The sequence below is a fragment of the Microcaecilia unicolor genome, chromosome 8 (genome assembly GCF_901765095.1).
Source record: "Microcaecilia unicolor chromosome 8, aMicUni1.1, whole genome shotgun sequence".
NCBI lineage: Eukaryota > Metazoa > Chordata > Amphibia > Gymnophiona > Siphonopidae > Microcaecilia > Microcaecilia unicolor.
In genome coordinates this window covers 181,556,046-181,572,096 of record NC_044038.1, presented here as the reverse complement: position 1 = coordinate 181,572,096, position 16,051 = coordinate 181,556,046, and the positions used below count along the sequence as shown (strand labels likewise).

Below are 16,051 nucleotides of genomic sequence, written 5' to 3'. Positions count from 1 at the left end.
AACTGGACATGAGGGGTGGAAACAATTCAGCTGGTTAAGGGGACCTTTTCACAAAGTGGCAGTAGAGTGACCGATGCTTTGTCGCGTGCCAATCTGGCAGTACCTGAGGCTCACCGCAGGAGCCAGCGGTAGTACTGCCCCCACTGGGTGCCATTTCCAGCGTGCCACATGCTATTTTTTCCACCGGGGGCTTACCCGGCGGTAATCGGTCAGCACGGTAAGGGCTCCCTCAGGAAATGGCTGCACGGCAAGTATGTACTTACCACACAGCCATTTCCTTTTAGTCAGAAAAACCCCGCCTCAGTGAAAGGGCCCCCTAGCAGGGGCATTTTCAAAAGAGAAGGGCGCCCATCTTCCGACACAAATCGGGAGATGGGCGTCCTCTCAGGGTCATCCAAATCAGCATAATCGAAAGCCGATTTTGGGCGCCCTCAACTGCAGTCTGTCGCGGGGACGACCAAAGTTCATAGGGGCGTGTCGGAGGCATAGCGAAAGCGGGACTGGGGCGTGCTTAAGAGATGGGCATCCTCGGCCGATAATGGAAAAAAGAAGGGTGTCCCTGATGAGCATTTGGTCAACTTTACTTGGTCCATTTTTTTTCATGACCAAGCCTCAAAAAGGTGCCCAAACTGACCAGATGACCACCAGAGGGAATCGGGGTTGACCTCCCTTTACTCCCCCAGTGGTCACCAACCCCCTCCCACCCTAAAAAAAAATGTTGTTTTAATTTTTTGCCAGTCTCTATGCCAGCCTGAAATGTCATACCCAGCTCCATGACAGCAGTATGCAGGTCCCTGGAGCAGTTTTAGTGGGTGCAGTGCACTTCAGGCAGGCGGACCCAGGCCCATCCCCCCCCCCACCTGTTACACTTATGGTGGTAAATGTGAGCCCTTCAAAACCCACCCGAAACCCACTGTACCCACATGTACGTGCCCTCCTTCACCCCTTAGGGCTATGGTAGTGGTGTACAGTTGTGGGGAGTGGGTTTTGGGGGGGGGGGGGCTCAGCACCTAAGGGAAAGGAGCTATGCACCTGGGAGCAATTTGTGAAGTCCGCTGCAGTGCACCCTAGGGTGCCCGGTTGGTGTCCTGGCATGTCAGGGGGACCAGTGCACCACGAATGCTGGCTCCTTCCACAACCAAATGCCTTGGATTTGGTCATTTTTGAGATGGGCGTCCTTGGTTTCCATTACGGCCGAAAACCAGGGATGACCATCTCTAAGGTCGACCTAAATGTTGAGATTTCGGCGTCCCCGACTGTATTATCGAAACGAAAGATGGACGCCCATCTTGTTTCGATAATACAGGTTTCCCCGCCCCTTTGCCGGGACGTCCTTAGAGATGGGCGCCCTTAGAGATGGTCGTCCCCGTTCGATTATGCCCCTCCACATGATCTAGCCAACTCTGTTCTGCAGCTATAACCAATTTAAACCAGCTGGTGAAATTTAGCCCAGCTAAATTTCAGTCAATTTTCACCCACAACCAGGCCAGGTGGACTGTGGAGAAAATTTCTCTAAAATATATTCGGCTAAGCCCTTCCAACATTGGCCACAAAAAACAGATCTTAAACATATGAGTCTCCTCTTTTGATCACATCATTTTCTGTTTTTCTATTCTGTGCATCAGAGATGAAGCTCTTAAAGGTACATTTGCTAAAGGATTTAAATAATAAACACTAAAAGTTACACTTAGAACACATTTCTCGCCCTCATGTCATTTTGACTTTGGTTCCCAACTTCTGTCAAGTCCAATACCTTTGGCACTTACATATTATCTGCGGTTCTGTCTCTGGGTTTGTTGAGTGCTGGCTGGGGTCTTGTATTTAACATGTGTTCCTCCTGGCCCTATTGTCAGAGGTAGATAGGTTTGTATAGGTTTCTGTTGGGATTTTTCATTCCCTTTGCTACAAAATACTGCATGTAACAGATAAAGTTGGGTGTCATATGGCCCACACTTAACAAGTTGTTATGGGGTGGTGATGTCCACAGATTTTGAGTCTAAGGCTCCATTAGAACTGTAAGACTCTGGGTTCCATATCAGAAGACACCACCCTGGAACAGAATCTTGGAATCACCGCAGATAGAATGTGAGAATCCTCAGCTCAGTCAACAAAGGAAAGTAGAATCTTACTATTCCGAAAAGAATGGAGACTAAAACAAAGAATATTACAACGCCTTTGTTCTGATGGTCACTCACTCTCACAAAGGATATGGTGGAACTAGAAAATGTTCAGAGAAAGGAAACAAAATGATAAAGGGGATAGAACACCTTCCTCATGAGGAAAAGCTAAACAGCTTGGAGGAAAGACGACCCACGTCTGTAAAATCACGATGGGGTGGACCAAGTAAATGGGAATGGTTGTTACCCTTTCAAATACTTCAAGAACAAGGGGACACTCAATGAAATTAATAGGTAGCTCATTTGAAACACATAGGGACCGTTATTCAGACTGCGGGAAGGAGTCGGGCTCCCTCCCATGGTCGGTGGTCAACCTGGATATTCAATGCTGGTGACTGGAATTAAATTTCCAGTTTATTTTTAGCCGGTTTAAAGTTAACTCACTAAGTCGACATTCAAAGATAGCCAGTTAACTTTAAACCGGCTAAAGATATACCAGCCATTTAAGTGGCCCGATGTGGTTGCTTACAATAGCCGGATATGAATTGAATATTTAGGGGTAGCTGGCTATATCCTAGGCGCCAACCGGGAAATAACTGGCTACCCCCGCTGAATATCGCCGGACAGCTGGTTACATGGTGCAGTTCCTGGTTAAATGGTTTTGAATATGAGGCAGATAGTATTTAACTCAACCTACAATTAAGATGTGGATTTTGCTGTTGGAAGTTGTGACCAAGGCAACAAGTATCACTGGATTTAAAAAGTGTTTAGACAAGTTCCTGGAGGAAAAGTCTATAAACCCCTATTAGAAAGGTAGACGGGAAAGTCACCACTTATCTCTGGGTTAGGGTTAATGGTTGGGACTGGGGTTGAGGTTGGGGATGGAACTCTGGTCTGAGCCAGTACAGCACCTCTGTGGTCTTATGCTGTCCAGTATCAGGCCCTGAATGATACAAACCTCCCTTTGCTTAGTTGATTAAAATAATATTTTTACATTTCCATTTCATCCTTACACCTGGCAAATTCTGTTTCATATTTTATGCTCCCTCTTTTCTTTTCCAATCCCTTTTCAAATTTGTTGGCTATCCTTCAGCAATACCTCTTTTGTGGTTAATTTGAACCTGTCTGACCCTCTTGTAAGGCTTCCTCTGTCCTTTCCCTTTGTAATCCACTCTTTCCTCTCTCTTACAGTCGGACTTTGTGGATAACAATCTGTAATTGAATTAATTATGCAATACTACCCAACCCTTTCATGATTTCAGAAACAAAGAAAGCTTATTTCTAGAACCGTATAAAAACTATAATCATAAAAACTATAATCAAAAAGATTTATGGCCTAGCCAAGACCTCTTGCATTGTCTCTTGAGAGATAGAAGTGGATACATACCGGAATGCATTAGAAAAGACTGGACCAGTTCACCCCAGGAGGGGACAGTCTACAGCCTCGGTTGTCACTCCCAGTCCTCAAGGGCCACCAACAGGATATCCCTAATAAATATGCATGAGACAGATTTGCATACAGTGGAGGTAATAGGCTGGCCTCTGAGGACCGGGAATGAAGACCAGGGGTTATAGGATTTCCTCATATGGCTGTGACTAAAGGCAGATCAATCAACAAAACCAGAATTATAAATAAAATACATTTAAGGACTTGTTAACAAGATGAAGGAGCTGAAGCCTATTTATTGCTACTGGTCTTTGAAGAGGAATATCCACCTTAGCATTGCAATACATTTGCATGGGGTTCTCGGTGGCTGCTAAGCAGGGTTACCATATGGCTCAAGAAAATGGAGGTGACAAAAGAGAGGGTAAAACAGCATAACATGTGGAGGAGTGGCCTAGTGGTTAGGGTGGTGGACTCTGGTCCAGGGGAACTGAAGAACTGAGTTCGATTCCCACTTCAGGCACAGCTCCTTGTGACTCTGGGCAAGTCACTTAACCCTCCATTGCCCCATGTAAGCCGCATTGAGCCTGCCATAAGTGGGAAAGCATGGGGTACAAATGTAACTTAAAAAAAAAAAATACAAGCATAAACAGAAAAAAAGCAACACTGGGCCTTCAGTACTGAGATAAATGCATATCTTTTAATTCGGGAAATTAGCCGACAAGGGCAGTGTTTCGGCATACAAACGCCTGCCTCTGGGGTCAAAAAGTCTTTGTGGATATATAATCACAGAAAGTTGGGAAAACCCAGTCAGGGTATGTTGGCGTTTTTTTCACCGACAGTGTTGGCTATAGACTATACAAACATTTGCAACTCTCAGGGCAGCATACCCTGACTGTTTGGTTTTTTCCAACTTTGTGATTATATCTGTAGGCGCCGACTCCATGGGTGCTGTGGGTGCTCAAGCACCCCCAATATTTCACCCACTGGAAGTTCGTTCCCTCCCTCTGAGTTCCAGGGTCGTCGTCCCTCCCTCCAAGTTACTACTACTACTACTTAGCATTTCTATAGCGCTGCCAGGGTTACGCAGCGCTGTACAAGTTTAACAAGGGGAAGGACAGTCCCTGCTCAAGAGAGCTTACAATCTAAGGGTTACAAACTATGTAGTCAGTGTAGGTATCATGAATGGGGAAGGTGGTTAGGTGCCAAAAGCAAGGGAGAAGAGATGGGCTTTGAGTAAGGACTTGAAAATGGGCAGGGAGGGCGCATGGCGTATGGGCTCGGGAAGTCTGTTCCAGGCATATGGTGATGCGAGGCAGAAGGGGCGGAGTCTGGAGTTAGCGGTGGTGGAGAAGGGTACAGATAGGAGTGATTTGTCCTGAGAGCGGAGGTTATGGGTGGGAACATACGGGGAGAGGAGGGTAGAGAGGTAATGGGGGGCTGCAGATTGAGTGCATTTGAAGGTTAATAGGAGAAGCTTGAACTGTATACGGTAGCGGATCAGGAGCCAGTGAAGTGACTTGAGGAGAGGGGTGATATGAGAGTATCGGTTCACGCAGTAGGTAAGACGTGCGGCGGAATTTTGGACAGATTGAAGGGGGGATAGATGGTTAAGTGGGAGGCCAGTGAGAAGAAGGCTGCAATAGTCAAGACGAGAGGTAACGAGCGAGTGGACGAGGGTTCGGGTGGTCTGTTCAGAGAGGAATTGGCAAATTTTGCTAATATTATAGAGGAAGAAGCGACAGGTCTTAGCTGTCTGCTGGATATGGATATGGTTCCAGGGTCATCGTCCCTCCCTTCCTCCCTCCCTCCCTTCCAGTTCCAGGCCCCCTCCCTCCAAATTTTAAAAGACATCTTGACTTACCTCGTCAGGGTTATGGCGGCCTGCAGCAGCGGTAAAAAGCGTGCAGGCTTGGCGCTTACTTCAGTTTTCCCTTCTCTCTCTCTCAGCTCTGGACCCGTCCTCATTTCCTATTTCTGCAAAGGCAGGACCAGAGCTGAGAGAGAAGGGAAAACTGAAGTAAGCGCCAAGCCTGCACGCTTTTTACCGCTGCTGTTGCTGCCGGCCGCCGTAACCCCGACGAGGTAAGTCAAGATGACTTTTAAAATTCGGAGGGAGGGGGCCTGGCACTAGAAGAGAGGAAGGGAGGAAGGGAGGGACGACGACCCTGGAACTGGGAGGGAGGGAGGGAGGGGGGAACCCTGGAACTCGGAGGGAGGGGGGAGAAGGGGGAGGGGACCCTGTGGAACTCGGAGGGACTGGGACCCTGTGGAACTCGGAGGGAGGGAGGGGAGAGGGAGAGGGGGACCCTGGAACTCGGAGGGGGGGACCCTTGGAACTCGGAGGGGGGGGGGAGGGAGGTGGGCCTGGAACTCGGAGGGGGGTAGAGGGGGGACGGGGGGAATGAACCACCTGTAAAAAAAAAAAAAAAATTCAGCAGCCCCAATCATTTTGAAAAGTTGGCTCCTATGATTATATCCACAAAGACATTTTGACCCCAGAGGCAGGCGTTTGTACGCCGAAACACGGCCCGTGTCGGGTCATTTTTCGAATTAAACGATATGCATTTATCTCAGTCCTGAAGGCCCAGAGTTGCTTTCTTTCTGTTCAAGAAAAAGGAGGACAGAATGAGCCAGTCCAGGTTTTACTTACATTAAAAGCAATGGAAATCAAACTTGGACTGGCTCAATCTCTCCTCCTTCATCTGCAGTCGTATGGTAACCCTATGCTAACGGCACATGTTAGAGCCACAGAAAATCCCTTTGTGCATTACTAGCTAAAAAGTCTGCTTTAGACTGGCAAGAACCAGTCTAAAGCACACGTTAATAGCACGGTAAGCTTTGTGCATCTGGCCCCCACAACCAATACACAGCACCTAGGCGTCGATTCTGAAATTATAGAAAAACTATTTCTATCATTTAATGCTATCCCCTGAATGGACAACTTCAATCGAACTTTCTGAACTGGCCACTTTAGGAAAAAAAAAGTTTAGAAATGATTTTGAAAATATTTCATAAAAACAGGAAACATACAGTATGTCAGGTTAATTCTGAGATAAGATTGCCTGCCCTGCTATGGGAATGACATCAGTTCTCTGTCAAGCATTTTGGGGGGGGGGGGGGGGGTTATTTTTATTAGGATCCTGGGAAATGCCATGCATTACCCCAGGCCTGGTACCCTGAGCAATGGAGCAGATCAGAAGGTTATTTACTGCTGGGTTATACTATTACGTACTTAGGATGCAAGAATATCTCTAATTACATGGGCAGAATGAAAGCTGGGATGGAGGGGAATTGTTTTAATGGATTATATTGGATTTCTTGTCAGGGGATCATGTAGTCTAATGATATTTATTGTAAATCATTTTGAGGTTACATAAATTAAAAGCAAATAACCAAATGTAAATCAAAGTAAAATCAGCTGAAGACCATTCAGGAATCAGTATTCTCATCTTCTCCCACTGGTTGATTAGATATTCTGGAAAAGATGCACATGAATGCTAAAATGCAGCAAAAGAGCAGCAGAAAGGGGTGTTTCATATGTAAAAGGCAAAGGGAGAGTTGCCAGATTCAGATGATTAGGCTGATCCAGTCCTGGGTTTACCCAAATTCCATGCAGAGGCTTGTGGGCTTACAACTGAGAAATGAGAACTACAAGTCCCCTACATGCAATGGGGCAAAACAAGGCCCGGATCTACCCTGTCAGGTGAACCTGGAGCCAAAGCAAGACATGTGAGCCAGAAATACTGATGCAGCACATATTTCCCTTAGAAATTCTTACATTACAAACCAATTGCAAATTATGTAAACATCATGTATTTGGGTGTTTGTTAAATGGTTTGAAAGCCTTAAATGAAAAAAGTCAGACCTTTGTTGCCTATATCATACCCATGCGGCCGGCTATTCAGCTCCTCAGCCATTTCCACTTTAAACAGTAGGAACTGGTTCTTACTAGAGACAGCTCATCGTCAGCCTCTGGGGCTGGAGGGGGCAGTGCAGGGACACTGGGCTTTGGCGATGGTGGGACAGAGAGGTCCCTGTCTCCCGTGATTTGGAAGGCAGAAAAGCCGACATCGTCCTCTTCTATATCATCCAGTGTCTGTGTAAGAGCGGCCAACAAAGCCTCATTTTCACTGTCTGTTATCTGCAAGGTTAGAAGGAATCGCAGTTACAAGGAAATCACCACCGCACATGCTACAGAGTTAACAGGCTACACACAGGGATCAAGATAACGATTCTTATTCATCACAGGAATCAGATCTCACCCAAGTCACCCATTCCTATTCTCAGCCACATAAATTCACCAGACCCCCAGTTGTGACTAAGAAGCAGGAGTTCATGGGCAGATGACGGATAACAGGAGAATAGTTTTGACTGTTTTACAGATGCTGGGTCTCAAGTGTAGACAACAGGGCCACAAAGCCTGCACAATGACTTTAAGAAATGAAGGCACGCCTCTCGAGGTCTCATTTCCAGACAAGAATTGCAAAACTATTTAAAGATTTATGCTTTATGCCTGTTTACTAGGCATTCAACAAGGACACAAATTCACAGCCTCAAGGGTCACCCCTTGGAATAGGACAGCCTTAAGATCTCCATTTCCCTCTCCACAGACATTACTGATGTCACAGGTCAAAGCCGAGCATAGAAAGAAGACCTGCACCCATGTGAGAGATGTCAGGATTTGTACTGGTGCCCACGAGGCAAAGAATTGTTTCTGGAGTCTATTGCACACGCTGGGAGTAATTTCGTAACAGTGCACTCACATATCAAGGAAAGTCGGCACCCACTTCCTGTAGACAACACTAGGGTAACAGGTGAAATGCGCAGCTATAATTTAGGTGTGAGCATGTGTGGCAGCCATAAAGCTGGTAGAAGAGCTTGCACTTAAGTACCAGACATTCGAACTGTACTTATAGTATTCTGTACGTTATTTGCGCTGCCAGTTCCGCTCAAGCTCCGCCCAGACTCCGCCTATCTTTAGTTACTGTAAACATTTACTTATTTTAAACATTTATATTCCGCTTTAATCCCAAAGTGGATTACAATAAAAACAGCAAAACACACAGTCATCAAGACATACACACATATAAAAACAATTATACTATGCCTCGGACAAGGTATGACTGAAAATATTGAACTGATTACAATAAGTAAGATCATAGCAGCACGTACATTTTAATGCATAAGGTTTTGTATTCAGGATTTCCATCTTACCTTTCTTCCTCTCTGGTCTCATACACCCCTCCAAGAGTCCTCCGTTCGCTCCACAACAACCATCTCAGAATCCCTCCTTTTAACAAAGGCCCATCTCGATGCCACACCCCCGTGGAACTCTCTACCTGCTTCAGTCCATTTAGGGACTCTTACTAAGGTGTACTAGGATTTTTAGCGTGCACTAATATTTAGGGCGCGCTAAACGTTAGAGGCATCCATTTATTCCTATGGACGTCTCTAACGTTTAGTATGCCCTAAATATTAGCGCGTGCTAAAAACGCTAGCGCGCCTTAGTAAAAGAGGCCCTTAGAATGCTCCTACCCCAGATTTAAGACTCTCCTGAAGACCTTTTGGTTTGAAATGGCTTTCTCTAGCCATCCTAGCCCAGAAGAGGCCCACCGAATCCATTAGCCTTCTGCTCTGACCTCCCCCCACCTTTCTCTTCTCCTCTGCCTCTTTCCTCTAATCTTACAATTATTGGCGTTCCTTTCTTATTCTATTGCTTTAAAATTCTTTTACATCATTTTGTTATCCTTGTGATGAAAGGTGATTAAGTATTGAGAAGCAAAACCAGTGCTGGGCAGACTTCTACAGTCTACGCTCTGAGAATGGCAAGGACAAATCAAACTCGGGTATAAAGTATCACATACCATGTACAATGAGTTTATCTTGTTGGGCAGACTTGATGGACCGTTCAAGTCTTCATCTGCCGTCATTTACTATGCTACTGATTCGGATTCTACATGGAATGTTGCTACTAATTGGGATTCCAGAATCTTGTAACTCTTTAGGATTCCAGAATCTTCAGAACTTTTAGTACAAGAAGAGTGCTGGGCAGACTTCTACGGTCTACGCCCTGATCGTGACTGAATAGATATGGATAGGCTGGAGTGTAAATTTTAAGGGGCTTCGACGTTAGCTTCAGAACTTAGTACATGAAGAGTGTTGGGCAGACTTCTACGGTCTACGCCCTGAGAATGGCAAGGACAAATCAATAGGGCCACCGAGAGACTGGGTCGGGCCTCTGCCGTCCTCGCCACCCCGAAGTCGCCACCGCTGCTCCCCCCTCCACCCCCCGAGGTTGCCACAGCTCTCCCCCCTGATATCGCCGCAGCCACTGCTCCCCCTCTCCACACCCCCAAGGTCACCACAGCTCCCCCCTCCACCCCCCCCCCCCCGCGATCGCTGCCGCCGGTCCCCCCTCTCCCCCCCCAAGGTCGCCGTCGTTTCCCCCCTCCGTCCGTCACCGGGCCCTTCAGCTCTCCTTCCCTCCTTGTTTCCCACCCTCGCGGAAGTTACGTCAGACGAGGGCGGGACACAGGGAGGGAAGGAGGTCCGAAGGGAGGTGTTCTGCTGCCTGCCGCGCTGCTTTCACGGAGGTGAGTGCGATTTCAATGCAGGGGGCAGACGGTCGACAATGGCGAGCGGGTGGGACTGCGGCGCCGGGCCCCCCTTGGAGGCCCGGGCCCGGGGAATTTTGTCCCCCCTGCCCCCCTCTCTCGGCGGCTATGCAAATCAAACTTGGGTATACATATAAAGTATCACATACCATATAAAATGAGTTTATCTTGTTGGACAGACTGGATGGACCGTACAGGTCTTTATCTGTCGTCATTTACTATGTTACTATGTTACTCTTTGGGGTTCTACATGGAATGTTTCTACTAATTGGGATTCCGGAATCTTCAGAACATTTAGTACAGGAACAGTGCTGGGCAGACTTCTATGGTCTGTGACCTGAGAATGGCAAGGACAAATCAAACTCGGGTGTAAATTATCACATACCATGTAAAATGAGTTTATCTTGTTGGGCAGACTGGATGGACCGTACAGGTCTTCATCTGCTGTCATTTACTATGTTACCAATACATCAAATCAAATTTTGGCATTTCTGTGCATAATTGGCACAGAGAACGTTAGCACAATTTCATCGAATAACCCCGCTCTGTACAGCAGAGGCACCTGAGCAGGAAAAATGTTACTCCAATCCAATGGAGTAGAGGAGTGGCCTAGTGGTTAGAGCACTGGTCTTGCAAGCCAGAGGTAACCAGTTCAAATCCCACTACTGCTCCTTGTGATCTTGAGCAAGTCATTTAACCCTCCATTGCCTCAGGTACAAACTTAGATTGTGAGCCCTCCTGGGCCAGAGAAATATCCAGAGTACCTGAATGTAACTCAACTTGAGCTACTACTGAAAAAGGTGTGAGCAAAATCTAAATAAATAAATGATGGATCAAGAGCAAATGTAGCAGAAGCAAGCTCAGTTTCATTTTTTTTGTTTTGCTTTACCGAGCCCAGCAGGGACCCCCACAGCACATTTCCCAAGGGGAAAAGAGACAATGGATAATCAGTGTAGATCACAGAAGGATAATGGCAGCCAGCTCCAGCATTCCTAGAAGGGAAGGAGTCAAAGGCAGCTAGATGTGAGTTAAAAGGGTTTTATTAAGCTTCTCCGCACCAGCTGGTGCGGCCTCCTGTTTGCCAGTGTAGTACCGCATGTCCTCACTAGGGGTCAGCACTGAACTACAGGCTCACAAACGTTCTCGGGGTGGGGGGGGGGGGGGGGGATAGGAACTGAACAGACAGGCACCGAATCCTCTCCCGGACCGGTAAAAGGTTCACGACCAGCTCAGCAAAAGGAGGCTGAGAGGCCTGAGAAGGAGTGAGGGGCAAAATCTTGCAAGAATCCTAATAAGAGGGCTTCCTGTATGTGCCAATGTATAAAGTCCAAAAATTCACCAATACAGGGGTCAATGTGCCTTTAGAATCCAGGCTCTCGGGACCATTCCTAACGGCACCCCAATGCTCTTGCATAAATTGAAGCTTCCTCCAAAGAAGGTGTAAACGTGTGCAGGGCATCTCTATGTGTATTTTGTAAAACAATCATGTCCTTCGCAACATGGTGCCCACCGAAGCTTAATTTCTGGAGGAACGGCCTGGAACGCAGTTCCTCCACTGTTTTCAGACTCCAGAGCAGCAGGGGGTGTTCCGATCCAGTCCCTTCCTTCCAGACAGCCTGTAGAGAAGGGGGTTTGGTGTGTATGTGGGGGGGAGCCTCAAGTAAAGCAGAGAACAGTCACTCTGTTCCCTAATCCAGTTGCTTCTGCTCGTTTTTTCGACAAATGAAGCACTGGTGCCAGCTCTGCACAAGCCACATCCCTGGGTACAGCTATGTGCAATGTCAGGGACACTTCCAAAAGTCTGCGCTTTGATGCAAAATCTGTGGGTGCATCTCCTCGTGATTTGTACCACTTTTCACAGGGCACAAATGTACAATAGTTTCCATCTGAAAACTGCTCAAGGGAAATGAACCAGCAGGGATCGGTGCTGCCTTCCCTGACCTAGCCCTGAATGACACCATGAAATTATGCTCAGATCAGTTCTTTCACTGGCTGCCTGAAGGTCGGCCTCATGGATTCAAGGCAAGTGCTGCCTTCTTTTCTCCACTGAGGATGTATGATGGAGCTGGTTTCTGAGTTCTGTTGAGTCACGTACAATCTGGCACGAGTAACCACACTGTGTGCTGTGCTTGTAAGAGAGTTTTTGCTACACAGGCAGGAGAAATGCTTTAGAACACAGGTTCCAAACTATGGTTATCAATTCATAAGAAGAAATTCCTGCAATACTTAAGTTTTATGCAGGTCTAAAGTCTCACTTGCGGCGGCTGATGCACAGATTGTATTGAAGGTACTTTCAACCTTGAACCCCCAACATACTAGAACAGGAAACAGCCTCCTAGCCCTTCTGGGGGTGGGTGACGGACCTTAAGTATGAACAGAGGCTTCTAAAGGCCTCGAGTGCTGAAGAGCATCTCACCATCACCCAAAAAGAATCCCACATCAGGCAGCACCGTTTTCTTATGAAGCCACAAGAGAAACTGCTGAAGTGGCAAATTCCTCTCTCCCCATTAGCTTTACCCTGCTGCTAGATTTCACAACAAATCCCAAATTAATGAAGCACTGATCCTTTGGGCATGGTATATTCAAGAAGTTAGGCCTGATGCAGTAAGATCTCAGCTATAACAACTGAAAGTTTTGTGTCAGTGAATCCTTGAACGTCTTCATCAGAACTCAGGAAATAACAGCCCACAGTCAGATACGTTAGGGGTGATTGTGTAAGTGACTTGAGTGTGTGGAAGAGCATTTCACATGCTCAAGTAGATGCTTAGAAAATTGATCCAGTAAATACACCAGGAAAAAACAGTGCCTAATTATATCTGATAAATATGTTGGTGTTCCCAGGGCATAAGAGCATGCCATACTGGGTCAGGCCAATGGCCCGTCTAGCCCAGTATTCTGTTTTCCAAACAGTAGCCAAGCCAGGTCACAAGTACCTGGCAGAAACCCAAATCGTGGCAACATTTCATGTAGAACCCCAAAGAACAGCAAGATTCTGGAATCCTAAAGAGTGACAAGATTCCATACAGAATCTCAAAGAGTAGTAACATTCCATGTAGAACTCCAAAGAATAGCAAGATTTTGGAATCCTAAAGAGTGACAAGATTCCATGCAGAATCTCAGAGAAGCAACATTCCATACTACAAATCCCAGGGCAAGTCATAGCTATCTTAAACTCCTTAATAGAGGAAATACTGCAGATAGGAAGTGGTAGTTGCGTCCCATGTCTGTCTCAATAGCAGACAATGGGCAGAGCAGGAGAGAACTGAACTTTTAGCTGCCTCTTAGAAAATACCCATCTTAGCACCGATTCTTACCCACAAAGTTACTCCTGTCTTGGAGCAAATGTAACTTTGTGAGGGTTATTTTAAGAGGGCACATAGATGCCTATAACAAAATTACCCTCCCTAAAGTCGATGCTAAGTTACTGTACCTGGAAAAGCTCTGGGTCATCTGTACTGTAGTGGCCTGATTCATTCTCAGAGTGGTCACTGCACCACTGCAATTCGTTGAAGCAACTGGTGGAATCAAAGTCACCGGCATCCAGCTGAGACAGGTCGATCTCTGGGAAATCCAAGCACAGGGCTTCCTCTCCAGACACCTGCAAATGGAGGAAAAGAGGTTACTCACTGCGTCTTCCTTTCTTACTGCATAGACCTCTCTGGGACACAACACTTAAGGGGTAATTCAGTAATGGATGCCCAACGGGCAAAATTTGGCATCAAGAGGTATTTTATAAGGGCACTTAGGCAGGTAAATGCCATTATAGGAATATGGGAATAAGGCGCCAGTTACGCACGAACATGTAGCCGCAATTGCTTACATTTTGTCAACAGCTGGCACGCAGCTATGTGGCACCTCATTCGCGAATAACTTACACACTTATCAGGTAGAGCCACCCACTGGCCGCCCATGAGAATGTCCCCCTTTCACATATGCGCTAAAGAGAAAACATGCATATTTTACAGAATCACGGCTCGTATATACACGGGATAAGCGTCAGATAGTATGCGTAATATTCTGTAACCGCAGACTGTTAAGCCCTCTGCTGACCGGGAAATACCTCATGTACTTGTATATAATTCAACTTGAGCTTCAGTTTGGAAATGCGAATAATCAGTTTGCTATTGTTACGCTGTTAACAAAATTGTAAGTTTTCTGTCAAGCTCTACCTTGTGTGAATCTCTTCATTAGGTGGTTAATAAAAATTCCACAAAACCCAGACTCCAAAAGGTCATTTGCTACAGCCCCTTTCCTTAGACAGGAAGCTCTTCTCCACAGAAACCCACCGTATAGTCATTAAATAGAGAGAGCAGGTGAACACGGAAGACCAGATACAGGAAAACATGCTACAGCTGAGTGTGAGCAATTACTCCACCCCATTCAACTGCAAAACCCAAACCTGTGTAATTTCCCAATGGAAAAATACAAGCAAAATCAATTTAAATAAACTTTAGGTCTTCATATCAATCATTTCTATGACAACTTTAGAAAACAAAACCTATAAATCAATAGAATTACACCACAATCTAATGGAAGAAACATTCAAATTGGTTTTAATTGCTTCTAAGCTGCTACCCTTCCCCAACACCAACCAACATCATTATTGATGTACCTGAGATTTTACTGAACAGCTAGAAGATTCTGAGAAAATAATTTGCTACCTCTGGATGGAGCAAAAAATGTGCCCATCGCTGGCCACTGAACTAGTGATTTTTGTGGGTCACAAGGTACCTCTTGAAATGTGATGCCCAAAGAAGTTGGGGATGGCAGTCTATGTTCTAGGTGTTTCTGCTCTACAGAGGAATCTTGTAAGAGTCTCACTTCATGAATATAAATAATGGTGGATAAAGATCTCAACTGCCCAGTTGATATTCATGTCATTGTGCACACGCACATAAGAGTGTTCTCACAGGTAGTCCAGCACCAACTTCTCCTCACATCTCCCATGCCTACCTCTAATCTCCCCACTGCTACAAAGGCTGGTTAGACATGCTGAGGATCAGGGCAGCAATTTTGGGGAGGGCTCTGAAGTTACATTGGCGCCGGGCAGGCTGAACTATCTTCCACTTTCAGCAGATGTGGAGCCCCCTGTGGCATAGGGGCCCTGGAAATTGCCCTGTTTGCACCCCCTCTAACACCAGCCCTAATATACCTGAAAAACTATACTGGGGGTTCTCAATCCAGTCCCAGGATTTCAGGATATCCACAATGAATATGCATGCGAGAAATCTGCAAACCTCCACTGTATGCAAATCTATCTCATACATATTCATTGTAGATATCCTGAAAACCCAACCGGCTAGGTATATTTCTGAAGGACTGGGCTGCAAACCCCTGATCTATGCCAGTGATTAACACCACCATCCCCACAAGTAGTCCATCCAGGCCATGCCATCTTCAGCTTTGCCTCCCACAGTATCAACTCTTTAAGTCAGCAGCCAGGCCTCTTTCTCTGTTAACATTTGGCTCCCCATGCTCAACGGACTTAACCACAGCCCTTCCTTGAAGGCCAGAAGTATTCATAGCATTGGTTTTCACGAATGTATCCTTCTTGGAAGCACAATGCCATTGTGGGAGATAACAAGAAGACTTTACCAACCAGCTGTGGCATATCTTTACGGATGCAGCAGCTGAGCAGTCCTTTACCGTGTCACACATTACTGGCATGCAGACTGCATTTCTCTGACTGACTGTAATTACACAGAACAAGAAACACTGCAACCGGCCCCCAGCTCACACAGTGTGAATGACGTGAATGACGGCAGTGCACAGTTCTGCTATTCATAGTTTCATTGGGGCTATTTTTAGTCAGAGTTTCCTCCACAGTAAAAGGACAAACTGCAGGGCCCTGACTTCCAAGCTCTGCTTTCTCATGTATTTCTCATGCTGACTGTGAGAGACTCTTCCTGTATTTTCTGCTGTTTTTTACAGAC

General features: G+C 46.2%; 1 protein-coding gene across 1 annotated transcript in view; it reads right to left on the bottom strand.

Annotated features, from left to right (window-relative positions):
* Positions 1-16,051, bottom strand: part of PPARGC1B (PPARG coactivator 1 beta) — a 120,908-nt gene that overhangs the window by 24,871 nt on the left and 79,986 nt on the right. Inside the window, exons 2-3 of the mRNA XM_030212054.1 lie at positions 13,549-13,716; positions 7,454-7,645 (exon numbers count right to left, since the gene is read on the bottom strand). Of these exons, the coding sequence (XP_030067914.1) occupies positions 7,454-7,645; positions 13,549-13,716 (360 nt within the window). The remainder of the gene's footprint in view (positions 1-7,453; positions 7,646-13,548; positions 13,717-16,051) is intronic.